This window comes from Calcarisporiella thermophila, assembly GCF_041956535.1.
Source record: "Calcarisporiella thermophila strain CBS 279.70 unplaced genomic scaffold VTP21scaffold_2, whole genome shotgun sequence".
Classification (NCBI taxonomy): domain Eukaryota; kingdom Fungi; phylum Calcarisporiellomycota; class Calcarisporiellomycetes; order Calcarisporiellales; family Calcarisporiellaceae; genus Calcarisporiella; species Calcarisporiella thermophila.
In genome coordinates, this window is record NW_027192192.1 from 224,953 (window position 1) to 249,992 (window position 25,040).

The 25,040-nt window shown below is 46.3% G+C and overlaps 10 protein-coding genes across 10 annotated transcripts; 6 read left to right on the forward strand and 4 right to left on the reverse strand.

Moving 5' to 3' along the window:
* Positions 1–111: 111 nt before the first annotated feature.
* VTP21DRAFT_4169 (uncharacterized protein) lies at positions 112–1,373 on the reverse strand (the record flags this gene model as incomplete). The annotated part of the gene is made up of 3 exons (XM_069394550.1): positions 112–516; positions 593–1,066; positions 1,134–1,373. 3 exons carry the CDS (start codon positions 1,371–1,373, stop codon positions 112–114), a joined length of 1,119 nt encoding a protein of 372 aa, XP_069255777.1.
* Positions 1,374–1,463: 90 nt separating this feature from the next.
* Positions 1,464–2,959, forward strand: VTP21DRAFT_4170 (uncharacterized protein; the record flags this gene model as incomplete). The annotated part of the gene is made up of 4 exons (XM_069394552.1): positions 1,464–1,877; positions 1,948–2,068; positions 2,126–2,268; positions 2,339–2,959. The coding sequence occupies 4 exons, from the start codon at positions 1,464–1,466 to the stop codon at positions 2,957–2,959; spliced, it is 1,299 nt and encodes a 432-aa protein (XP_069255778.1).
* Positions 2,960–3,151: 192 nt separating this feature from the next.
* VTP21DRAFT_4171 (uncharacterized protein) lies at positions 3,152–3,671 on the reverse strand (the record flags this gene model as incomplete). Its single annotated transcript, XM_069394553.1, has 2 exons — positions 3,152–3,525; positions 3,605–3,671. The coding sequence occupies 2 exons, from the start codon at positions 3,669–3,671 to the stop codon at positions 3,152–3,154; spliced, it is 441 nt and encodes a 146-aa protein (XP_069255779.1).
* A 168-nt stretch (positions 3,672–3,839) lies between these two features.
* VTP21DRAFT_4172 (uncharacterized protein) lies at positions 3,840–5,372 on the forward strand (the record flags this gene model as incomplete). Its single annotated transcript, XM_069394554.1, has 1 exon — positions 3,840–5,372. The coding sequence occupies one exon, from the start codon at positions 3,840–3,842 to the stop codon at positions 5,370–5,372; it is 1,533 nt and encodes a 510-aa protein (XP_069255780.1).
* A 500-nt stretch (positions 5,373–5,872) lies between these two features.
* Positions 5,873–7,476, forward strand: VTP21DRAFT_4173 (uncharacterized protein; the record flags this gene model as incomplete). The annotated part of the gene is made up of 7 exons (XM_069394555.1): positions 5,873–6,088; positions 6,155–6,282; positions 6,338–6,459; positions 6,550–6,980; positions 7,050–7,147; positions 7,223–7,323; positions 7,388–7,476. The coding sequence occupies 7 exons, from the start codon at positions 5,873–5,875 to the stop codon at positions 7,474–7,476; spliced, it is 1,185 nt and encodes a 394-aa protein (XP_069255781.1).
* Positions 7,477–9,188: 1,712 nt separating this feature from the next.
* Positions 9,189–12,741, forward strand: VTP21DRAFT_4174 (uncharacterized protein; the record flags this gene model as incomplete). The annotated part of the gene is made up of 10 exons (XM_069394556.1): positions 9,189–9,557; positions 9,634–9,730; positions 9,795–10,760; positions 10,830–10,942; positions 11,015–11,152; positions 11,220–11,433; positions 11,509–11,583; positions 11,651–11,772; positions 11,838–12,002; positions 12,070–12,741. 10 exons carry the CDS (start codon positions 9,189–9,191, stop codon positions 12,739–12,741), a joined length of 2,931 nt encoding a protein of 976 aa, XP_069255782.1.
* A 669-nt stretch (positions 12,742–13,410) lies between these two features.
* VTP21DRAFT_4175 (uncharacterized protein) lies at positions 13,411–15,912 on the forward strand (the record flags this gene model as incomplete). The annotated part of the gene is made up of 1 exon (XM_069394557.1): positions 13,411–15,912. The coding sequence occupies one exon, from the start codon at positions 13,411–13,413 to the stop codon at positions 15,910–15,912; it is 2,502 nt and encodes an 833-aa protein (XP_069255783.1).
* Positions 15,913–16,642: 730 nt separating this feature from the next.
* VTP21DRAFT_4176 (uncharacterized protein) lies at positions 16,643–19,755 on the forward strand (the record flags this gene model as incomplete). The annotated part of the gene is made up of 12 exons (XM_069394558.1): positions 16,643–16,845; positions 16,947–17,006; positions 17,083–17,177; positions 17,261–17,377; positions 17,436–17,557; positions 17,629–17,880; positions 17,958–18,004; positions 18,067–18,185; positions 18,257–18,898; positions 18,962–19,078; positions 19,140–19,257; positions 19,329–19,755. The coding sequence occupies 12 exons, from the start codon at positions 16,643–16,645 to the stop codon at positions 19,753–19,755; spliced, it is 2,319 nt and encodes a 772-aa protein (XP_069255784.1).
* A 280-nt stretch (positions 19,756–20,035) lies between these two features.
* Positions 20,036–21,443, reverse strand: VTP21DRAFT_4177 (uncharacterized protein; the record flags this gene model as incomplete). Its single annotated transcript, XM_069394559.1, has 3 exons — positions 20,036–20,472; positions 20,543–20,695; positions 20,846–21,443. 3 exons carry the CDS (start codon positions 21,441–21,443, stop codon positions 20,036–20,038), a joined length of 1,188 nt encoding a protein of 395 aa, XP_069255785.1.
* A 1,201-nt stretch (positions 21,444–22,644) lies between these two features.
* VTP21DRAFT_4178 (uncharacterized protein) lies at positions 22,645–24,966 on the reverse strand (the record flags this gene model as incomplete). The annotated part of the gene is made up of 7 exons (XM_069394560.1): positions 22,645–23,250; positions 23,348–23,570; positions 23,646–23,839; positions 23,902–23,971; positions 24,037–24,074; positions 24,152–24,465; positions 24,552–24,966. 7 exons carry the CDS (start codon positions 24,964–24,966, stop codon positions 22,645–22,647), a joined length of 1,860 nt encoding a protein of 619 aa, XP_069255786.1.
* Positions 24,967–25,040: the final 74 nt, after the last annotated feature.

Below are 25,040 nucleotides of genomic sequence, written 5' to 3' on the forward strand. Positions count from 1 at the left end.
TCAAGAAATAGAAGAAAAAAATTGAAAAAAAAAAAATGTAACGCGTCAAATTTGGAAAATAAATAATTAGATGGAAATAACGAAGAAAGTTCTAATTCTTGCTCTATTCTACTATAGCTGCTCTTTGGCAAAGGCCTCGGCAACTATCAAGGGGAATACTACTGTCGCATCCGCATACACCTTCACGCTCTCAGCACCTGATCTGATCTTCCCCCAACTCACTGCTTCGTCTGGGCGTGCTCCGCTGTCACTGCCATCAAATTCTTGCGCAGTGTTCACGTACACCGCAAAATCGGCCCCATTTCTCATGAGGTTTGCATTGCAAATGTGATGCTTTACCACCCCTCCCCCCAGAATGATCATCCCAGTTTTGCGGGCGCGAACTGCGAGGGTGTTAATGGCTCGAATATCGGACGCAATATCGACTATCAGCCCAGGGTTCTTATATGAATGGAAGTAGATCATATCTCCGAGCGAACCATCTGTCAAAGCGGGGCAGAACACGGGAATATCGTTCTAGCATGATCGAGAGCACATCATGAGCATAAGCTTATAGGCAACTGAATATAGATCATTGAATCCAACAATTTACCTTGTATGCCCAGTAGTAGATAGAATCAGGATGGTTAATCTCTTTCCCTAATCGTGCAATGATTTTCGAAGGGCTCCATATAGTCCCTTCCTTCTTTTGCTCCTCCAGCATTTGATCCAGGAGGGGCACCACCCAATCTTCAAACTTGCAATAGTTGTCGTTCGGAACCAATAAATTCCCAATTCGATTCAACCCGCGCCGGCGGAGGTCTGCACCGTCAAGGTGGAATGACCCGAGGAAGGTTGGACCAAGACACTTGATGAAATCTTCCTCTATCCCACCCGCTGTAGTAACGAGACAATCAACCATACGATGCTGAACAAGATATTTTATAATTTCACGCAAGCCTGAGGAGACAAGATTAGAGGTATAACCAAGGAAGATGCGACAGCGAGTCTCAGAACGAACTTTGGGATCAAGGTACTCCTCATTTTCATCAGGAAGAATTGGTTCGTCTGATAGTCTCCATTTACGCTTTATATTACCATGGAGATTAGCTGAGCTGGATTCACAAAAGAACGATTCTGTTCAATATCATTACCATTTGCTTGATAATATCGATCGCTTTCCCTAAACTGCTCGCTTGAAATCCGATTCGCTCATATGACCGTAGTAATTCCGAAAACGATAATGGGTGGTTGAAGTCAGGTCCAGAAATTGGCACTGCATCATCGGGCATCGGTTCAGATTGCACAAGCACTGCCTGTGCAGCGAGAGTAGGAGGTTCTTCTTTAGTAGTTGAGACTGCTCCGTTGACTGTTGTTGATGTTGGCTGTGTCATTGGTATGGTGGAGAGAATAATTTAGGAAAGAACTATTTACACCAAATGAATTAACAGTCCCAATTAATTTTTCGGCGTAGTCACGCCCTAATGTTATTTCTACATACACGTACTCCTATGTCTCCAACAGAATATGGTCTTCTCCCACTAGATCTCTTGCTTCTTGTCACTGATCTTATATGTGAAGCTAGTACTAATAGCCCCTCCATCCACTGGGATGAGAGTACTTTTTCTCGTATTTTCACACGCTTTCAAAAAGTGGAAAGCGAAGCTCAGTCCTTATCTTTAGAGGAGTTAGATAAACGATGGGAGGCATATAAAGTGGAGTGTGTGCGCACTAACCGTCGAGTGATGACCAAGGAAGAAATATTGAATGCATCGCAGGCATTGTTTAGAGTATTGATTTCAAATCCACATTTATCGCAAGAAAAATGGTTTTATGTTTTGAGGACATACCGCAAGCATTATCCTTCGAAAAGGATCTACCAAGAGCGGATAGCGGAGGTTGGAAGCGTTTTTCTTGTATTCCAACATATCATAGCGAGAATTAGCGGCTTTAACGTTATTTTAATAGGACTTTCAGGAACTCTCTCAGACGTTTGCCATCGGTGATGTTATGTCGGGGATTCAGTCATTTTTATTGAATCAGACTACAACGACAATCGCTGAGCACGGCGAAACAGAGCCCTTACTAGGTAGATATAATGCACCTTACCTTTCACAAGTGGTTTATTCATTTTTTTTTTCAATAGCTTGCTCCTACAGGCTTTCGCCGTTGACAATCACTCGCAGAGCTGCGGCTAGAACATTATTGGAGCACTTTAGGCTAGAAGAAAATAGCATAGCTATATCCAGATCTTTGAAAGAATTTGCCACCCGCGTTCCTGATGGAATAGTACCTTTTGTATTGTTTCTGTTCAAACATCTCTATTACTACTGACTTCGGGGCTTTCCATTTTTGATAGGATATAATCGCACACGCGCTTTTGCTCACTAGCGAGTATTCTAGAGATGACACTTTAAAAAATCACTTAACGTCTTGGATATTTTCTGTGGCCAGAGATAAAAGCTCAGCCCAAGTGTCCTCTCTAAGCGAACACTTTTGGGGCATGCACCCTTGGCTTCTTGCCCGCCTTACTTATTTTCTTCCCCCAGAGTTCTCGTCTCTGTATATATCGGTTCTTACTAGTGATCTGTTGGCTACACATCGTGCTATAACAAGTGCTACGATCGCCGATGCCGCGGCATATTTGTATCACGACAGATTAATACAATTAGGGGCGCCATTAAAGAAACAATTGCCAAAAACTTCGATTGAGAAATTTGAGGGCGAGATCGAGCGGTGGGTGACCCTATTTCTCTGTGGTGAATCTTGTGCAAGCAGACAGGCAGTTGAGAGGATAATGCAGGAATGGAAGTACACCCACAAGCCTTTGATGGAAAATATCCTTGCTGATAAGCGTCTACCAGACGAGGTGCGTGTAAGGTATAGGAGGGTGTGCACAGGGTTTGAAAAAAGAATTGGGGCTGTGGCATCGGCAACGGAAATTGAAATGGAAGATAAAGCTTTTGTAAATAACAGTTAGAGAATGCATTCTATAGCCTTATTTACTTTACAATGGGGGTTAAAATATATATGGTGTAATATGCCAATTATCATTATAAAAGAGTAAAGCGCATAGGAGTTCAGTTGAGGATTAGATAATAAAAGATAGGCACTCTTTAATATACCGTGTTTCCCTCTGCTTTTCAGTATCCAGATGCCTTGCTAATAGATATCATACCGTGGTCGACGCGCTCGCGGCTGAAGACTTTCCTTGTTGTTCCAAAAATTTCTTTCTTGCCTGCAATACCATGTATTCCTTCCGCTTCATCAATAACTCTTGCCGCTTATCTGGATTTGCTTCCCACACCCGCGGTGGCTCGATGACTTCATCCTCCTTTTGTATTGCATCATGCATTTTGTAACGGTGTACGAGAGAAGGGGATGAGGAGTGTGTGGAAGTCGAGATGGAAGAAGAATTGGAACGAGCGGTGGAATCGGGGGTCGCGGATCCCGATGGAGGAGTGTTGCGAGGAGGGGTGCGAACAGGATTCCTTCGTGGCTGCTGATTCGCTCTGGCATCTCCGGAGTTCGAAGATGACGAATCGCCTAAGACATAGAATAATTTGTGAAAGGCAGTTAAATGGCTGAAATTCGCAATGTCAAGATAGAGAAACTGGGTAACTACCCATTAACCAACGGAATGCAAACACCACCACAAATATGGCTGCTAGAATGGAGATTGTATCGTTCATCACTTATAAAATCAACCCCTCTCTGACAAAAGAAGAGAAAGAAAGTGAGGGGAAGGTATTTTGATTTGTTGGGTGGCTTGATTTTCACAATTTCAATCTATACAACTCACACATTCACTCGCCTTTCTCTATTTCTTTCCTTAAAACTTTAATCCTCTTCACTGCAGAATGGAAACGATGGCAACTGGGGAGGATACACATCATAATGAATCTATTCCTTCCCATGGATTTAAAAAATCTCTCAACGGACATTTGGATAGTAGCCATTTACCGTCAGTAGAAGGGGAAACTGGAGACGCAAACAATATCAACAATTCCCGTCCTGCTTCAACAGCCGAAACACCTGCTCCTGATTCGGAATCATCGCCTATAGAGTGTCTCTGTCAACAGATCCTAGTGAGTCCAGAATCACGCATCTGCCATCTCTGCAATCGTGTTATCCAATCAGTTGCAGCGCTACAGCAAGATCGTCTTGCATTCCGCGATGAACTCGAAGCTACTAAGCGCAAACTTACAGATGCTGAGGCTAAAGCAGTTCGCCTAACGAATGAATCAGCCAAGTTGCGTACTCGTATTGAAGAACTTGAAGATGCAGCAGATGCGCGTGCCGATGAGTTGGAGGCGCTGAAACGCGATCTTAAAATATTAAACGAGAAGTATGTGGATGAAATTGAAAAGGTAGCAGAAATACAGCACTCAAAGGACATGGTGGAGAATGAACTGGAGGAGTTGAGCCAACGTCTCTTTGAAGAGGCAAACGGCATGGTGGCATCAGAGGCAAGGCAGCGGCATGAACTGCAACTGGTTAGAAATCAGCTTGAAACCCAGCTGCAGGAGACTCGCGAACGCCTTGCGGCGGAATCGCAGCAGCTTCAGGAGTTGCGTAAACGAATGGAAGAAATGGCCCAGCAGCAACCGGCCAATGCGACAATGGGAGAAGAGAGCGGTTCTAAGCGTGTCAGCGTGCACAATCGCGCGAGCGTGGACTTTGCGGAATTATTGGGGCTGAGACAAAGAATTGCTCCCATTAATACAGAGGGTGATGGTAGTCAACAAGTGGATGAAACTCTGATTGCGGAGTTTAAGGAGTTCATCACGGTGGGCCGCTCCACCTTACTCAAACGCCTGCATTCACTACCATTTATGAAGCATTGCCTCGAAGAAGATATTGAACCCTGTCTACGCTTTGGTTCAAACCCTCGTGTTAATCCTAGAAAAATTGCGGATGCTATCCTCTACAACGCATGTTTTATTGAAGGGGCACCGCCTGGGATGATGGAAGAAATTGCAAAATCAGAACAAGGGTTGCGCAACTCAGCACTACGACCGATGCTATGGGAGAGATTTAGCGACCCAGGACCTTTCCTAGGCTGCCAGGCCTGCGGTCGAACTGGCGAGATGAAATTCCGGTTCCGTATTTCCAGTTTAGATGACTGGCTCCCCATCGACCAGTATTGCCGAGACCGCCTAGTGGCTGTGGGCGAATTTTATGTCTTTATCCGAAATTTGCACCAAGGCCTCTACGAATCTAGATCAATTCAGGACCTGTATGCGGAGTGTTTCCGTCTACGACTTCAGATGTTTTATGCTCGGCTTGGCGCATTCCCAAGGCTACGTTCGGGAATTGACATGCGACCTCTTAGTGTAGGGCCTCCACCCTCGGACGATGCGTCGAGTGAATCTAACAAGAATGAATCCTAAAATGGTTCAGATACACCTATTTCGGCGGGTTTTGTTTCTTTTCCTCTCCTCCTTAGTTAGAGCTATATATACAGGTTATTATATTTTGGTATTTCTACATTTTTATTATTTTGTTTTTTTTTGAATACTGCGATATATGAACAGACTTTTCATTTCCCCCTCCTTCTCCTCTTCCACCTCTTTTCCTTTCTCGCCTTTTATTTTAAGATATTTTTTGTTCTACTATTTCTTTTTTTTATTCTTACGTTTCCACATTTTTTTTCCTAATTTTTTTTTTCTTGAAAAGGTGAGTTTTACCTTTCTACGATGCTCTTGATCTCTTTATACTTCTATTCTCTTGATTGTATCATAAATTAAGTAGGGAATAATAGTGGCATTTTATCGATATTGGAATTTCCATAGGAGGTATACAAAATGAAGCGATTAAGCCACCATCGAAATATAACACTTCCTTAACGGAATAGGACTCGGGAATATTCTTATAAATTTTAGATCGACTAATGTCTAAATTAAAGTCAAGTGCGGATTTCAAGAGCGTATTAGCAGATCTTGATGATTGGCGTAAATCCATCCGCGCTAAAGATCAGTACACTAGCTCTGCAACGAAGTCGAATGTGGAGGCTGTCTCCGCGAAGTCCGCAAGTAAGATAGAAAACGTTAAATCTGAAGGTAGCACTGAGAGAAATGAAAAGAGGTCAATTGTTGAAAAAGAAAAGGTTTTTTCAATAAAAACAAAATTATCGGTCTGCCAAAATTCGAGCTACTGACCTCTGATCGCATAGGGAAATGAATTCTTTAAAAATGGAAAATTCGAAGATGCTATCCAATGCTATACAACTTCAATCGCTTTCGATCCCAAAAATGCCGTCTCACTTATAAACCGTGCAATGGCATACTTGAAGCTAAAAAGGTTTGCATTTTTTTTAGTGTTTATACTTTTGAATATTGTCTCAACTATTCCATAGATATAAAGAGGCGGAAAAAGATTGCACAGTGGGCCTAGGTCTTCAGCCGGACAACGTTAAGGCATTGTGGAGAAGAGGTATCGCTCTCAAGGAACAAGGAAAATACAAGGAAGCCCGACAAGGTTAATATCTCTACCCGATGTTACTGTTTTGCTATTCACTACGAAAGGAATTGACTTTTTTCTCTTGATATTCTTCCTGAATTTCAACAGACTTCCAAAGAGCTCTCGATATCGAACCTGGTAATAAACAAGTGTTTGCCGAGCTTTCCAAACTTCCAACCGAAGTAGCTCCCGACGAGCTACTCAAGCCGATGGCGAGCAAAAAGATGGTGTCTCCATCTCAACAAGGTAAAAGCTTAGAGCCCGAGGCAATGGTAGATCGCCCAGAACGAAGAAGGCTTGTAATCGAAGAAGTGGACACATTTGAAGCAAAAAAAGATGAGAAAAAGTCGGGAGAGGTATTAGTAGCGCCATTGAAAACGAGTTCCTCCGTTCAATCCGCTATCACCCATAGCACCGGTATAAAGCTGCCCGAGGTTAATGCCGAAGTAAAGACCCAAGCGCCGCGAACCACCTATGAATTTGAGCGTGATTGGCGTACCTATCGGCGAAATGAAAAACTTCTCTATCAATATCTCAAGGTATAACGAGCTTTCCTTTGAAACACATGTCACCAATTCTAAATTGTAATATTTCTATTTTCCGTGTAGTGCATACCCCCATCTTCTTTCGGGAACCTCTTCCGATCCTCGTTCGAGTCTGAATATCTCACCAAATTCATAGAAGTTCTGAAAAACTATTACATTCCGTAAGTATTGACATGTTTTTTTTCCCTCCGTATGTGAGCATTTTTTTAACACATTTCTTGTCTATATCTCTCAAGAAATGACTCAGCAACTGAGATATACAATGTGCTGAAGGGGCTTTCACAAGTTCAGCGATTCGAGATGGTAACGATGTTTTTGAGTTCGAGCGAAAAACAAGGTATGTATAATCGTAACCTTTTTATATCCGCTTTAACGTTATTTTAAATGTTATTTATTTCAAGCTCTTCTCCAAATCTTTGATCACATCCAATCTGGAGAGGAGGTATCTGCCGAAGATTTAGAAAAGTTGAAGAAGAAATGGGGGTGTTAGATATTATCTTTTCCGCTATTTCTTTAATAAAAAACAATAATGCATCTCCAAGTTCTTTCGCTATGATCGGGCGACTTACCTATTAAACCGAAGAACAATGTTGAATATAAATATGACCTATGTGTGTATGTAACGATAAAATTCCTCAAATTTGATTCCGGTCGTAAGAAAAAAAAAACAATTATGAAGAGTTTTGCTAAGAAATGTAGGGTGGTCACATATCTATCAGACATAGGTATAGAGAGCAACAGAGTGCCTCTCATAATGTCTCAAGCTATTGGGGAGTTATTTTTTCACAAATGGTTTTAATTTTTTGCCATGATGTTCTGAAGTTGTATATATTCTGACTAGTTCATATGAAGTGGATTATGGTGACCTTAATCTCCGGTTATTGTATTCGTAATCTGACCCCTCGGCAGTCAGGTAAAATTATGATCAGAGTGTGATAATTGATGTGCTTCTAGTTGAAAGAAAAGCTTCGTTTCCACTGTAAAAGTACTTAGATATAGATAGATGGTCATTCAACCAATGGAGCATGTTGTGTAAACAATTTGCCTATTGTCACCCCGATATATCTTCAGGTCACTGCTCGAATACTTTAATATTGCAATTATGGAATGCGATTGATAGAAAAAAATTTTTTGAAACTTTATGAGACTATAGGTTTTGTATTCACTTAAGCCCAGCTATTTTATTCTATTAAATATTCTTACTCCGGCCCCATAAGGAAGATGAAAATTTCTAGAATAAGAAGAGTCTGGTTTATTTCAGAAAGTTGGGCTAGGCTTGATGTAGCACCGAATTAGTTTCATGGGAAGAGCATATCAAACAATGCAAAATCGATGCCTTTGTTTTAAAATCATTATATCAAATGCATAATGGCCAAGAGTCTCAGAGCATACGTAGCTTTCATTGCTGGTGGATCTTTGGCGATCGCTATCTTGTTATAGTGGAGCCTCGGCAGCGGTCTATTTTGGGTCCAGGCCGTTGCTCTCATACCGGCGCAGGGGAGAAGAGTGCTGAGAAAAGCGGCACGGCAAAGGGGGCAAATCATAAAAGACATGAAAACGTAAAGCCATTAACCCCAAAACGGTCGATGCTCTGGGTTACTTCATATAGAACGAAGTATGGCAGTACAGGATTTCTTCCAGTCAGATCCCACCCGTAGCAGATTTTGTCCCCCGTTGTGGATTGAGAATTGTGTACTTTGGTAACTATAGGGGAAAGCATGGAAGAGAACTTAGCATCTCGGCTCCCTTTTTATTTCTTTCTTTATTCTTTTTGTTCCACTACCACAGCAAGGCTTGTTCTTCATCTCGCAATTCTTTTCGAGCTCCCACTGCCTTAATCTTAGAAGGGCCCCTTTTCCACGTTAGAAGACGACGAATTTGTTTTCTTCCGTGTGCTCTGATTTATTTTAATCTTTCCCGCTTGCCGGCATCTCCCTTTTCCGATTTGATTTAATTTTTTTAGTTATACTTGGATCTGCGAGCACTATCCCCTTAAGCAATCATTTTGCGTTAATCATATATTCCACCATCAACATCAGATATAGCACCGATTCCTCATCATCGAAAGGTTAATCTATTTTTTGCAAACTGGCGCCGACATCCACATTTCGTTGCTTTGAGAGAGATCGCACTCCCCTTCCCCTCTTTATCTCTTACATCAGCAACTAATCCTCTAAGAATCTGGAGATTCTTCCGGTGCCAATGGGAAATAATTCATCTCGCACAAAATCTCGGGAGTCAAGTGTGAATAGCCCGCTTACTTCAGAACTGATGGCACGCTATCCTCCCGGACCCCACGGTACATTGTTTAGTAATGCCTCTACTTCGTGTCTTTCAAGTGGCACGGGTGGAGCGCAGACAGCCCCTCGCTACCCTATGTACCGCCAAGGCTCAGAATCTTCCATTCCGAGCGGCAGTGGGCGAATTTATCAGCATCAGAATGCTTCGACTGCGAGTATGCCTACCGCAAAACGCAGTCAGCAGTTTGACAAGATTGTAGATATTTCGAAACCCACTGAGTTTGAGCATGGAATTCATGTTGAATATAATCCTGAGCTCGGGAAGTATGTGGTGAGTAATTTTTTTTCCTTGACATAGCAGCACCCGTTATCCTATGTCTTTTGCTCATTTTTTTTGCGCTATGTAGGGACTTCCCGATGTTTGGCAAGACAAGTTGCCTGGTGACGACGTTCTTAATACTAAATATATTAATCCTCATCTTGTTCCGACACCATTGCAACAAAGTAAGGCGAAATTATTCATATTTCTGTTTCATAATACATATTAATTCTTGCATGCTATCAATAGGAGCAGAACCGTTTCGTGGCGAGCTTATAGGCCGACCCTATAATGTGCGGCACGTCGTTCACCTTGAGCCTGAAGACGTCGACGTCAACTCCATCGATTTACCACAAGAATGGATGGATTTCCTGAAGTCGTTTGGCGTTACAGAAGAGGCGGTGCAGGCAAACCCTGCTGCCTTTAGAAGCTTACTAGAGCATCGTTCACGACTATTGCAGCAGCACGATCCCGCACCACAGCGGCGAAATCAATCTCCTTCTGTCAAGTCTGTTTCGAGTGATACCCTTGCCGAATCCACATCACAAGTATCCCCACAGACGCCACCCGTTGCAGCTCGCTCTGCCCCCATCGTGACAACAAAATCTCCTCATGCGCCCTCGCAGTCGTCCACAGGCAACCGGCCTCCACAGACCGCCACAGCCAGCGGCACCACCACAACAACCTCTGCCCAGAGATCACTTCCACTCTCACCTGCTCCACCCACAACCTCGAGATCCCAGCGCAGCAACCGTAGCGAAAGGGAGCTCCCACCCCAGCCCCCGCCCCCGTCATTACCACCTCCTCCGAAACCTTTGCCACATCCTACCGCTCCCGGAAACAGACCCCTGCCTCGAGAGCAACTAGGCCCCACGGTGTCTATCGTGTCCCAACCCCCCAAAGTTCTTCAACGCGCCGCAAGCAAGCGGAAGCCGGTGCCTACCGTGGCCGATATCAACCGCAGAAGATCCTCCTCCGTTCCGGTGACCACCCACCCCGCCCACCCCCCCAGTCGACCCTCCCAATTGCAGGTGGCTGCAGCTGTGCCCAAGACGGAAAGACCCTCTGCCCCCCAAAATAAACTTGCTGCGAAAACGGAGGAGGATCGAGCGCAAACGAGTCCACCTGAGAAGTTCCCCGCACCACCTGAGACTCGACTGGAGCAAACACCCTTACCCTCGCCGCCACCGTCTGCTGAGAATCTCTTCGGATTAGGTGAAGATGGCCCATTTATTTTGATACAGTGCCTAAGGTGATTTACGGAATTCAACTTTATGCATCTAGATGGCATGGTAGACCAGGGTGACCCTCAGCGGATGTATGCCAATTTGGTGCAGATTGCAGAGGGAGAATCAGGAGGGATGTTTGCTGCCGAGCATTCTCTCACTAACAAGACGGTTCGTGTCAAATTGAACCAACAGTTTCTCATTTTGCAGTTGATTGAACTGCGTGTTCTCCCCCCTCACTAGGTTGCCATTAAGATTATCCCCAAAACCTCCACGGCTAAGCTCGAAAAAATTCGACACGAGCTCACCATGATGAAAATGAGCCGGCATCCGAATATTGTGGAGTACATTGCCAGCTATTGGACGGTGGATAGCCTTTGGGTAACCTTCTATGTCAAAGGGTGAATTTTTGTCCACCTGAGTCTAACCTTGTACTTGTGTGGGATAGATCGTCATGGAGCGAATGGACATATCGCTGGCCGATATCTTGTCTGTTGCGGATGGCGCAGGGGACATAGCGATGCTAATGACGGAGGCTCGAGTCGCCCGAATAACGAGGGATGTGTTGCGAGCGCTGGCCCACTTACATCGGCTAAAGAGGGTCCACCGAGATTTACGGAGCGACAATATCTTGTTGAATTCAAGAGGAGAGGTTAAGCTTGGTAATTAGCTCGCTTTTTTTTGGAAAATTGTTCGCACTCTGTTCGAATCCCTCATCCTCCATGTGTCTATTTTAGCCGATTTTGGCCACTGCGCTCAGTTAACGCAGACGCAGCCGACGCGTTCATCTGTGGTTGGCACACCCTATTGGAGTAACTATCTTAAATCTGATTTGATTCTAAACATGGCTCTTGACTGACTCCATGGTTGAATGTTTAGTGGCACCTGAGGTAGTGAAAGGCAACGAATATGACGTGGGGGCCGATATTTGGAGTTTGGGAGCTGTTCTTTATGAGATGGTGGATGGGCAACCACCCTACCTGGATTATCCCGCACTCAGGGTGATTCATCGCGCACAACTCTTATTTGTGTACTTGAACCGGAATTAACTCATCCTGGTTTTTAGGCCCTATTTTTGATCGCCACCAAAGGCATGCCCCGGCCGCGGCGGATGTCTTCTACCGATAGGTTATCGGAAGATGAGAAACTGTCTGAGGAGTATGTTGATTTCTTTGAACAGTGCACTAAGATAGATTCGCATGATCGGCCTAGTGCAGAAGAGCTATTGGAGGTAAATACAAGGGATTATCAATGAATAATTGTTTATTTTTTTTGCTCATTCTGATTTTATTTATTAGCATGTTTTCTGCCAGAACGTTGCCTCTTCCGTCGACATGCTGCGGTTAGTGGAAGATGTACAACGATTTGAACAAATGCTTGATGAAGGTGTAGATAATGCTGAGAGAGAAGCAGTTGAAGCTGGTGAGAAGGAAGAGGAAGAGGAGGAGGAGGGGGAAGAAGAAGTCGACCGAGACGGTAATGATATCGATATGGGTCACGATGCTACCGAGAGCGACGGAGCGGATGTGAGACCGAGTGGAGAGGAGGCCAGGGATAAGGATTTGGTCGGAGAAGATGAGGAGAGTGAGGGGGATGTGAGTGGAGAGGAAGAGAAAGCGGGAGATAAGGTTGCAGCCGAGGACGAGAAAGACACTCTTGAGGTGGAGAATATTTATGGTTTAGATGACGAGAATGAGGATGCGTATGACGATGAGGACGGGGGGGCGTACGATGATGAAGATGAGATCTGGATGTCGTATGGGGAGGAGAAGGTAGAGTATGAGGATGAGGTGGAAGAGAAGCGGCAGCTAAAGATGCTCGGACCGACTCCTCCTTCCGAGCTTAATCTCCCCAACTCGCCAAGCAGCAATCTAATCCGCCATAGCCTTCAGTCCTATGGTGCCGGGGATAGGAGCCACCTTCTGCGAAACGAGCGGGCGTATTCGCTCCCGACCTCGATCAAAAGGTGATCCCGCAGCCCCCATCATGTACAAAGATTATCTCTTAAGTGAATGTGAAATGTTTTATTTTTTTCTCTCTTCTCTTATTTTATTTTCTCTCATACTCTTATTATACTTATTATATTCGCGTTTTATTTTTTTTTTTTTGTTGAAATAGTCTTGATACTCTTTAATCCTTTCTTTTCGATATATATTGTTTGTGAGTCTGGGGAAGACCTGGGGGTGAGAGGTATTAAATTTCGTTTGAGTTTTGCTACCAGAGAGCTCTCGCTATTTTTGTCCTAACGCTTTCGAGCAAGAGTTTGATTGTGTATCGCTTTCACCCTCCGGAAAGGTTGCGCGGAGCTTGAAAGATGAACTATCTTTCTCGCAACTTTGTAGCGAACGAGTAAGAGCAAAACCCTTTCCCAGCAACCCAAAACACTGCTCCATGTGTTGATATCCGCACGCCCGCGCCCCTAATCCCCGTCCCAGATCTATGCTTTCTGCGCCATACCATCCGCCTTCCGATTCCCCCCCTTGTATGCGCCTGCCCGCCCTGCGATATCCGCCGAATTCCCCTTATATGTGCTTTGTAGGACCAGCTGGAGGTAGGGCTCGATTCACCCTCGCCCCCCACGTGTTCGATGCCGCTCTAACCCATGATTTGCTTCCCTTCATTAGCCGATTAGTGCCGTGATGGAGAAGATATCCAAACGTGTCAGCTCGACGCGTATTCGTAGCCTGCTCAAACCCGATTCTCTTCGCGCCGATGAGCTGAACACCAGCAACGCCCAGCTCGTTCTCGGTTGCTCCGAATCGCCCATTCCCTCAACCTCCTCAGCTCCCCAATCTTCGCATGCTTCCGCCTCTGCTAATCAACCCCATCGCTTCTCCGAAAGCGATAACAATCCCCAAGTTTCCAAATGTTGCGTCCATGAATCTTCGACGATAAAACGCGTATGCTCATGCTCCGATGACGATGAGGGTGGAGATTCACCGGGCATAAGAGGCAACGACCATCCAATCTTTCCTCTACACATCGCAAGTGCTATTTCAGAGCAGGAGAGTGCTTCGAGTATCCATGGCTCGGCAGAGGAGCTGCCATTGAAGGGTTACATAGATGCGAGCGAAGTAACCGAGGAGAAGTTTATGCACGAAGTAAAACTGGGTAGGGATGTGGGGAAGGAAGAGGTAGAAGAGGAAGTGGAGGAAGAAGAACACGAAGAAAGAGAAGAGGAAGAGGAGGAAGTGACCGGAGAAGAGGTGGAAGAAGAGGAGGATTCAGAAAGAACTGCACCAAAATACAATGGCCATCTCAGCAGCGAACCCCACGAGAACTTGTCATATGGCCACATGTCTCCGTATCAAGAACTAGCTGCCTCCCCTACAACTACACGCCAGTTTTTTAGAACGTTTACTCTACCGTTCAAGCATACGCGTCGTTCACTGCAACTTATTCGCGGCGCGGATCGCGCAAGCTCCCTACCATTCTCAGACACTGTGCCCAACGCATACCCAACGGATGAGGCAACCACAGCGCCCCCCGACATGGCTGAAACAGAAGACAGCGCGTCGCGACGTGAATCAACCTCCTCGTTTGTTTCAAACAACATCGTGTCCTCCTGGAACTCTTTCTACTCTAACCGGAAGTCCTGGAAACGAACACGGTCGCTGTTGCCTCACTCCTCCACTGCGCAGGAGGCTTCAAGTCGACCCAACTCCTACGATAGCAGTAGCCACAGTGAGCCCTCGCTCTCCAATAGCAGCAGTATGCCTATCAGCGAGTTGACTCTCAACCGGGTGATGCCGTTCGCATCCATGACTGGTTGGCTTCTCACCCTCTCCCCAACCACGTTTAATCTCGGCGGCAAGGCATGGAAACGTCGCTACTGCGTCCTTTCACAGCGAATCCTCTACATCTACAAGTCACCATCCGACGAACAGACCCCCATTGACCGAATCGACGTGGATTCAGATACCAAGGTGTTTGTGTGCAACGACTTCCCCGGAAAACTCTATGTGATGCGCATCGTGCGGGCCGTGGATGAACGCACCTCCGTTTTGCAAGCACAGTGTGCCGATGATTTGACCATTTGGCTTCGAGAGCTAAAGCAATCCGTGCTGGACAAGAATATAGCTCTGGAAGATCCAGTGCCGGTGCCCACCCTGCCCACAGCTACTCTTCCCCCGATTCTGCGTCGCACCAAGAGGAAAAACCCCCAGCCAAGCGAGTTGGAATGGTGGGAAGAGAGGAACGAGGATGAGGTGGGAGTGGAGGAGGAGGTGGAGGAGGAAGAGGAGGAGGGAGGAGCTGAGGCAGAGGAAGAGGTCAGAGGTCGCAACTCGGATGGGACGCAGAGTGAACTTGGCAACAGCACCAACAGCACCTTGGTTCCGGCCGGAGAGATAAGAGTGAACGGGAATTCAAGCCATACGAAGATATCAGAGAGTGCACACGCTGGAGAAGAGGATGTGGATATCACACCTTATGAGTACTTCGAAAGCCATGAGAGCGACGAGGAGCTTCGGCACGTACTGGAAGAGCGGGGGAGGTCCAAGAGTGAAACCCTAAGAATATCGAGAGACATAGCGACGCATGGTAGTCGAGAGGTCGTGGGGAAGGAGGTGGCACCCCACCCAATAAGGGAGATTGGAGACAAGCACCAAAGCGAAAAAAGTGCAGAGAGTGTGTGGGATGACCTAACAATGCCGCGGGTTCGGCGCTCTCTGGATGGCTCCTGGCTGAGTGTCTCGAAAGAGTACCCGAGGCCTCGTAGCGTATGCGCAGAGACCTTCCTTAACCCGCTCCAATTGGAGCAGGAAAAGCCGGACTCGCGGATGCCGACCTATCTCCGCCCACGACGACCCTCACCCAACCCCAGCCTCCATCAGCAATATCGTACCATGCGCAAGGCTGTTCCGCCTGCGCCTCCTCCGCCTACATCGCCTCCTCCTCCGCCACCCATTCCTAGCATGCGAATGCCCGCGATCACCGTTGTACCACCGCTCATCATGCAGCACAATCATCCCTCTTCTTCGCCCTCGCCACCCATGGAACCGAGTACGTCGCCGAGAGCCTCGATAGCAATTTCCGCCCCCCCTTCATCTGTTGAATTTCCTCCATTGTCCACTCCTCCGGCATCCTCGCCTCTTTATCCTTATCTGGAAGATAGAGAAGAAGGTACCATACGATCGTGACCCTATTCTATAATTATGTTTTTTTTTCTTCATCCTCTAATGCCCTTGAAACTTTAATCCCATCATTGTCCGTATTTATCCTGTATTGATACGATTTTCTTTTTGTTGTTTTATTTCATTTTTTTTTTCCCCTCTTTTGTCCTATGGTATTTCACATACCCATTTTCTATAGCTTCTTATGCTCTACTTTTTCTTTTGCAATTCTAATGACCCCGCTATTTTGATCCTGTTTAATTATCCTGATTTGCCGTGCCGCGATCAGCTTCGGGAATAGGCTCTTTTGCGGATTCCCTTTTCCCACCTATTTATTTGTGAAAATGGCTAGATTTCTGTATCTCTACCTTTAATTACTTTATGTTCGATTGAGCTGCGCTCAATTAGTTTAATATATTTTATAGTATCTCTGGACGAATCTAACGGATGTCTCTGGAATCCCCTCGCTTGGAGGCTAAGCGCTCTTTCGAATATTCGCCTCCCTGGTTGTTGAATCTAAGAGAAGTAGATCTAACACAGGGCGCGCTTTTCACTCCCGGAAGCTTGTACACAACCTGCATGCCTCTATATATAGAAATAGTTCATACTGCCTCTTTACTTTGGGCCAAACTCCAGTCCCAAATCTGCGCCACCATCCCATTCGCACTTCCATTAACTTATCACGAGTGTTTCTAACACTCCTGCCATATTCCCCTCCCCCCCTCCTCAACGGAGATTCCGTATCCTACTAGAAAAAATGGGTACACAATCCTCCTCTTCCGAGCATCAACTGCAGAACATGCTTGGTTCCTCCAGGGAATCCGAACTAAGCTCCGATCAGGGCCGATTCCCCACCTCCACCCCCAATAAACGAGCTCGTCTCATGTTCAATGACGAAGCGTCGTCCACTGAAGCATCGGAGGCGGTGGACACGTCACGTATGGACAAGGATTTCTTATGGTAAGTGGAGCTCCTGCCTGATCTGCAAGAGCTCATCGTCATGGATATCTGTCTATTTATATGTGATTCTCTTGTTAATCGCACTCAATTTATTTTGTTAGCCCCATCTGTTTGCAGATTATCAAAGAGGCATTTATGACACGTTGTGGGCATTCGTATTGGTATATATTCAAAGATTAGGCTCTGGCATCGATTAAAGAATGATATAAATGTATTTTCTAATGCTTAATCCCCTAGCTACCTTTGCATAACCAAACATCTGGAGCATCGACAAGATTGCCCAACTTGCGGCGCTTCTGTAGTTCGCGAGCAAATATACCCTAACTTTTTACGTAAATAGCTTTTTATTTGATCTCCATATGCAAGTTTGTAAGATCGGCAAAACACTTATCTAATATACTTGGCCCTGGGTTAGTGAACCGATTGCTCGAGAAAGCTACTACCACGGCCCAACAGCAACAGCAGCGATCATCGGCCTTCTCAAAAATGCGTCAGTTTATTCTGCGGCAAGACCGAGATTGGAGCATGGATGGTGAATATCTATATCATGGCCATAAATAAGTGTGCCGTTAAAATTCTCTATTTTCTAGAAATCAACGAGCTTCTGGCGAGCCTACTCGACAAAAAACGGCAGTTAGAGTCGGTGGAGAAGGAGGAGGTCCTCCAGCTAATGCATGATTTCTTACAAATGTCCAAAACCCAGAAGGAGAAGGTAAATGGACGACCACGATTTATTGGCTTGCTCCAATATTCTAAGGAAATTCGTACCGCCTCAATATTTAGACAATGGAGAGCTTATACAGAGAACTTCAATGTCTGACTGAAGACCTGAAGAAGACTCAAGAGCAGTTATCTAGCTTGGATTCGAGCGTTCGGGATAACCTTAGAAAAGCGGATGATGAGTTGGAGGCAGAAATTGAGGTCGGTGGCGCAAACGAGGTACCCAACGAAGTTCCCATTACCTCTACAGCATCTCTCATGACCACAGCGGAAGAATCCTCCGCCACAAATGCTGGGAAAAAGCGTGGTTACTCTGTAAGTCCTCGAGTCAGTTCTCTCTCTTCATTTACTATTACACCCATTTGACTTGTCTTTTCTTTGCTCTCTGTTAGGATATCGAGGTGTATCGGAGCTCTGAAGTTGCTGCGATGCTAGATAGGTAAGCTTTTTTTTATAGTTTTTCAATTGGCTGACCTTTAATCTATATTATTCGATCTCCAGGGTTGAGGCACAGGGCTATGAGAGCACTCAACGCAACAATCGCATTGCTATGAAGAAGGAGAGAATTCGTGAGCATTTTACCGATTTGCAGGATTGCTATTTCCGATATCGCCTCAATGGTGGGTATCATGTGTGATTTTTCTTCTCTCCCTCTCATGTTTTAACCCATAAGCCTGTCGTGAACCATTAGCACCCATATCCGACAAGCCCTACGAGCTTTTTGCCTCCACCCTTTCCCGCTTCACCAGTTGCTCACGCCTTTCGGTGCTGAATACATTGCGCTACGGAGACACCACCTCCCTCAGCATCGTCTCCTCAATAGACTTCGATCGTGACGACGAGTACTTTGCAACAGCGGGTGTGATGAAGAAAATCAAAATATTCGAATTCGCAAATCTGGACGAATCACTCACCGCGTTAGCCGAGCGCGACCCCCTGAGGTCCTCCGGCTTCATAACACGCAACCTCTCACGCTCCAGCAGCATGTCGAATCAGCGGTTTATCGACGAGGAGACCCCGTTGATCCATGGCGGCGAGATTTCGGGTGTAGCAGGAGAGAGCCTAAACGGCCGCACGCGCATGGTGGACACCGTTCTACAACAATATCCGATCCGGGAGATGGTCTGTCGCCAAAAAATCAGCTGTTTATCCTGGAACTCCTACATCAAATCACACCTGGCCAGCTCTGATTACGAGGGTGTGGTGACGCTCTGGGACGCCCTTTCGGGCACAAGCCTGCTGACGTTTGACGAGCATGAGCGGCGCACCTGGAGCGTCGATTTCTCAAAGGCAGATCCGACACGGTTAGCGAGTGGAAGCGATGACTCCAAGGGTTAGTTCGCCTCGATGTCTTCTCCTGGAAGCATGCGTTTTATTAACCCACTTGCTGATTTAGTTAAAATTTGGTCCACCAATCAAAAACACTCGGTGCTTACTGTCGAGAGCAAAGCCAACATCTGCTGTGTTAAATTCAACCCCAGTAATAATTATAATCTGGCATTTGGCAGTGCCGGTATGGACATTTTATTCTGCGTTTGTGGGTGTTGATGGTCACAACTTTTTTTTTATCCTAGATCACAACATTCACTACTACGATCTCCGCCAACCGCGTGAGCCATTGAATGTCTTTAAAGGCCACCGCAAGGCGGTATCTTATGTTCGATTCACTGGGCCAGACGAATTTGTTTCTGCGTAATTTCTCCATTCTCTTTTTCTATTCTACTGTTTGCATTTTGCTTATAGAGGACCCTCTCTTTGATTAGTTCTACTGATAGCACACTGAAGCTCTGGGATACGCGGGGCAACGCGGACCTCTCTTTACAGCAGCCGCAACCGCAATCTTCACAACCACAACCGCAACAGGAACAATATCAGCCTCAGGTTCAATCGTCACCTTGCATCCGCACGCTCACCGGCCACCTTAATGACAAGAACTTCGTCGGCCTCTCGACCACCTCGGACTTTATTGCAACGGGGAGCGAGAACAACTCGGTCTACATCTACTACAAGCACCTCACCCACCCGGTGGTTACCCTGCGGTTTGGGAGCGTCAATCCGGTGACCGGGCAAGATGTGCAGGACGTCTCCGACTCCTCGCTGTTTGTAAGCTCGGTCTGCTGGAAGAAAGATTCCAATGTGTTGTTAGCTGCCAATAGCCAGGGCACCATCAAGGTGCTTAAATTGGAGTAAATGATTGGCCTGCCATTCGTTGAAGTTATATATTCATTTTATTTTAGCTCTCATTTCATGTATACTTATGGTTGTAATCCGTCGGTGAGGGGAGTTGTCAATAGCTTTTCCATTTCTTTTTTTCTTTATTTCTTATTTGCTTTTGGATCTTTTAAAGTATGCTTTTTCATGCAACTGTATTTTTTTTTTCCAAAATAAATACTCCTAAAGAGCAAACTCTCTAAGCACATGATTTGTTTTTATTCAGATAAGCAAAGAAAAGAAATAATCTAGAGCCATATCATGTTGGTTCCGTGGACGGCACCTCCTCTATCGACGGCGCACTTGCCGCCTGCTCGGGCCTAGGACTTGAGGTGGGGGCTAGGCTCTCGACCATGGTCATACTATAGGAGGGGTTCGAGATGGGCGTACTGCGCCCCAGCAGATGGTTCAACAGCCCGGTGATGGTATAGATGCGACCGCTGTAAGGGACGAACCGGGTGGTCTCGATCACGAGCTGGGAGACGACGGTCAGCTTTTCGCTCACGTTCCGCGTGATATCCGTCGACCCCAAAGGCACGATTCCGAAGAGGCGAGGCTCGATGGCCAGCTGAGGGAGAGTGAGAGAGTGGACGCGCGGCATCGAAATGCGAGACTGAGAGCTGAGCGGGGAGGTTGCTGACCAGGTCCAATCAAACACGATCTGGAGGGTGAAGCGGGTGTTGTCTTCGCAGCATGCTAGGGGGAATAGGCAAGGAAAAGTTAAAACAAGTCGCAATCTATAGGCACAATGAAGGCGGAAGCATACTGTTTACGGCGGTGAATATTGGCGTGCACAGGTTGAAGATGACGCACACTGTGAAGTGGTAATCGGCAGAGAGCATCTGCGTGACGCCATGAATCTCGAGCCCAAGCTGGGTTTCATCGCTCGAGAGATACCAGGAAGCCGATTTAACGAGAACTAGCATCGTAGAAACATCTCTTCATTAGTAACATATAAAATAATGCTCGTTCCTGTATCCATCAACACGATAAAGTTGCGCAGGAGCGCACACCCGCAGGTACACAACTCTAGACACTATGACCCCCGCTTAGTTTAAGGAACACTTACTTGTGTTGACACCCGCGGCCCAACGCGCCCACATTTGATATAACCATCCGCGCGCGTCATAGTACAAATAGCTACAATTGCTGTCGATGCACATACAGGGCATGGGCGGGATCGGCCTGGGCTGCATGGAGCAGTTTCCAACGCTGGCCGGCATCGACGCCTGTATTTTGGCATTGACATCCGGCAGAATCGATGCGCTGATATTGTTGAGGAGCTGCACAAAGGCCCTGCTTTGATCACGCGTGAACTCTGGAAGTGTGCAGTTGGCACATGTGTCGGGCGGTGCTTCTGGCAGCATGGGGGGCGGGGGAATGACGCTGGGCTTATAGATAGTGACCGGGACTGAATTGGAGGGGCTTGAGGAGGGGCTGGCGGGTTCGCTGGTCGAGAGACCAAAACTGGACATGGGAGACGCCGAAACTGTGGGTGCCGAATGCAGGGACAAGGGCTTGTCATAGTGTGGCTGTTCGTTGAAAAGGGTGGGCACGGAGGGCTGTGGGCTGAGAGCTGGTGAGGCAGACGCAAGGGTTGAAAACAATAATAATAATAGCAGCGACGCAGCGGTGACGATAAGCACCCGGTATAAGTGCGTCTGCATTTCCCTCTTCGCTTGGAGAGTTTTGTGTGGGTTGGGATAGGATTCATTTCCTCCCTCAGCTATCAGAGAGAAGAAGCGAAGAATATAACCACCAAGGACCAGGGCAGCAAACAACAACGCAGAAACAAGGAAAAAGAAAAAAGGAGCCAGGCGGAGCCAAGGGAGGCGAACACTTCGTGCTATGTATAAACAAGGGAAGCAGCAAACATGAATATATTCATCCCCAACGGTTTGGAGGGCCGGTTGACAAACAAACAAAAATCCTTATTTTATCGAACGAATTTAGTAACGTCTGGTTTGAAATAATTATTAACAACGAAAAAAATAATTCTCATGGTTGTAATTGAAACTAGTGGTGTCATTTCTAAAAATACGCATGTATACAGGGGAGGTTACGAAATGCTTGGCAGGACCACTTTCCATTAAGCATAAAAGGCACATTGAAATTATAAGGGATTTCCGCATGGTGGCAAAGGATGTCATCAGTTCGATACCAGACCGCCTCGAATACATAAACTGTAGCGGTTCCATAGAACTAAATGAATGAAAGGCCTACGTGCTGCGTAACATACTGTAGTGAACATGAAGGTCTTACTAATGAACCATAGGGTCTGCAATAAAGGAGTCCACCCCCTTGGGTCTATTCCCCCTCGGGTTACTTGTCGGTAGATAGCAAAACGAAATGAGATAATGGTTCTGTGACGTCAGCTAGCAAAGATCCCCTCCTTTTAACATGCCTCCATGGTGTGGGTAGATCTTAAGGGTGTACGAGTCAATGTGTACTATTAGCCTGAACTTTGAACTTGTATGTAAGCATATAATTTATATATTTCATTATAGGCTGATAAAGTCTCGGAACTCTAATCGATTTCTGGGCAAATTCAATGGAAACAAAGTATTAATAAAGAGTATATTTTACAGAAAAATCAACAGATAGGCTAGAACTAAATAAAAAATTCCAGTATCTACACTCTCAGCCCCTAACGGTGTGTCTCGTTTTTCAAACACAAACAAAAAGTTCATACTAGAGTAAATCAGAGAGGAGGGAATAGGGAGTCAAAAAAAAGAACAGAACAGATTACAATATAAAAATCTTCAGTAAATAAACCAAACAGTATATATAATATTTTTTCTTGGCTTCGAATAACATAAACGCAGTTTTACGGAGGGGTTCCAATAGCACCTATATATCACTACTGTATTACATGACAAACGCCCCAAACGACCTCGCACCAAAGGTGAGCTTGGGAACTGGAGGCGGATTGTCCTTTTCTTTGTTGCCCGATGATTTGAAGGACTTGACCGATGCGGCCTTTCCGCTGGAGGATTTGATGGACACCGCGTCCGAATCTAAGCTCGAGCTAGCGAGCGGCTCCTCCTTCTCTCTCCGGTCTCCCTCCTTCCCTTCTAGAGATTCACCATTTGCCACGGGGGGAATAAACATATTCCCGGATCCGGCCATGAAGTTGAATGCACTTCCTCCCGACATCGACGTTGGCAGCGGTGGCGGAGAGGATCCATTCGCCCCTCCTACCTCACCCGAAGAGCCACTGCTGGTCGATTCGGCGCGAGATGGCTTGACATTGGCAGTATTTTCTCGACGAATTGGAATGTTGTTGCCGGGCTGATTGAGATATCGCACTGCCTCCATGAGCCGCATCACCCACTCACGCTGCTCTGTATCGGAATTGGCGCGGATATAGTGCGGCTTCTCTGTATTTTTTTCGCGGATTTCAAAGCAGTTCGGCTGACCGACGGCGCGCTGGTCCACATGAGAAACGATTGCCTGGTAGAGCTCAATTTGCGTCTGTGATATGTGACATGAGAACCAAAAAAGCCATTAACAGGGGGGAAAGAACAGAAGGGGTGGCGGAATGCATTCAACTCAAGCTGGGATCATTTACCTTGAACAGATACATATTCTTCTCCTTCGGCTTACAGATGATCAATCGATCTGTAAACAGGAAGTAGGCTCGCGGCTCGACCGAGGATGCATGGTTCGGGTTCACTTTGAACATGTTCCCTTGCAGAAGCAATTTGCGGTGAGGAGCAACGATAGGCTGGGGGAGATTGATGATGTTGTTCTGGAGCTCATGGATACGTCGCTGATTTTCTGCTTCCCGGATACTGGTAGAGGAGAAGTTGCGCCAAACCAGGTCAGCACAAAGGCAATTTCAGATTCAACTCAGTGTATTAACATACTTGTCATTGACATCCTCGGCAATTCTGGCGATTTGGCTCACGCATTTGGTCAAGTTGCGGTAGTCGGGGTGGAGTGGATCGGTGCGATTAAGCAGCGCCTCGATAAGAAGCTTGTAACGTGGAATGCGCTGAATCGGCAAGAGGAGATGCGCCTCCAAATTCATCTTTTGTAGCCGTGGATCCTCATGGCATTGCTAAAGTTGAAAGTATCCCATTTAGCATCTAAATAAAGCGACGAAGCTAGTAAAATACGCACATCTAAAAATTTTTTGAAGTTGGTGTTGGTTTTAAGTAGTTTCTCTATTGTCATGATGGCAACGGGGTAGCTAGAATAAATGGAAACTCGGTTAACCCCATCTTCCAAACACGTTCCCCAACCCTCAACACTCACTTCTTCAAGTAATGGCTATACATTTTAAGATATGGATTCTAGGTAGAGGCAAAGTAAATGACGAGATTTAGCACGTTGGAGAATGCAATGTGAATGGAGCGTCAAAGAAGCCCACCGTTTTCAAAAATATGTCGCCCACAATCTGCGTTGGGCCCCATATCCGCTCCCGCTCTTCCAGATCGCTGAGAAGCTGCTCGTGGAACTCGAGGATTTGCTCCACATTGCAAAATATAAAGGACAGCTCCTCCTGCGTAATGATCGGTTTGGTATGGCTGAAGAGCGACGAGGAAGCGGGGGCGGCGGAAAGTTTCTCTAAGAGGGGGCGTAGGAAGATGTCGCGGATCTTGCGGAGCCCCTGGATATAAGACCGTTCCGAGGAAAAAATCTCTCGAGCGGCCAATTCGCGCTTTCGAAAATTCATCTCAGCATCTGTGCAAGGGGGGGTGTAGAGGATACAGAAGAGAGCAAGTCAGCAACATCCTTCTCACCCTAAGCTCATTTGCATGGATGATCACCTATATATTCATTATGGTCGTCATCGGCGTAGAACTCGTAGAGCTCGTCGATAATCGAAAAATGGTCCACGTAACTGTTAGTCATTGGCGGGTCGACGGCCATTCGCTGGCTGGGAGCCTCCGACACCACTGAGGGTGCCGCCACTTTAGCTTGGGGGACATGGTAGCTGGATATGGAGTGTAGGCTCATAGAGGGGCTTAAGGGGGTTGGGGGAATTGCCTGGGAGTAGTAAGAGTCCGAAGCGTTGCGATACCGCCCTCCGCCAAACTCCTCAAAGGCAAGGTGCGAGTCACCGGGATAATTCATGCGAGGGGATTGCCGAGCAGGAAGCATATCGAGTCGAGCGGGTCTACGCTGGGTGTCGTGGGGCATATACCCTACGCGGTCGGTATGTATATTTTCATATGTCTGCATTTTTCTGTTTCGCTTATTATTGTCACGCTAGTGCTAATTAGTAACAACTCAACATTAAATTCAGAATGATTCTT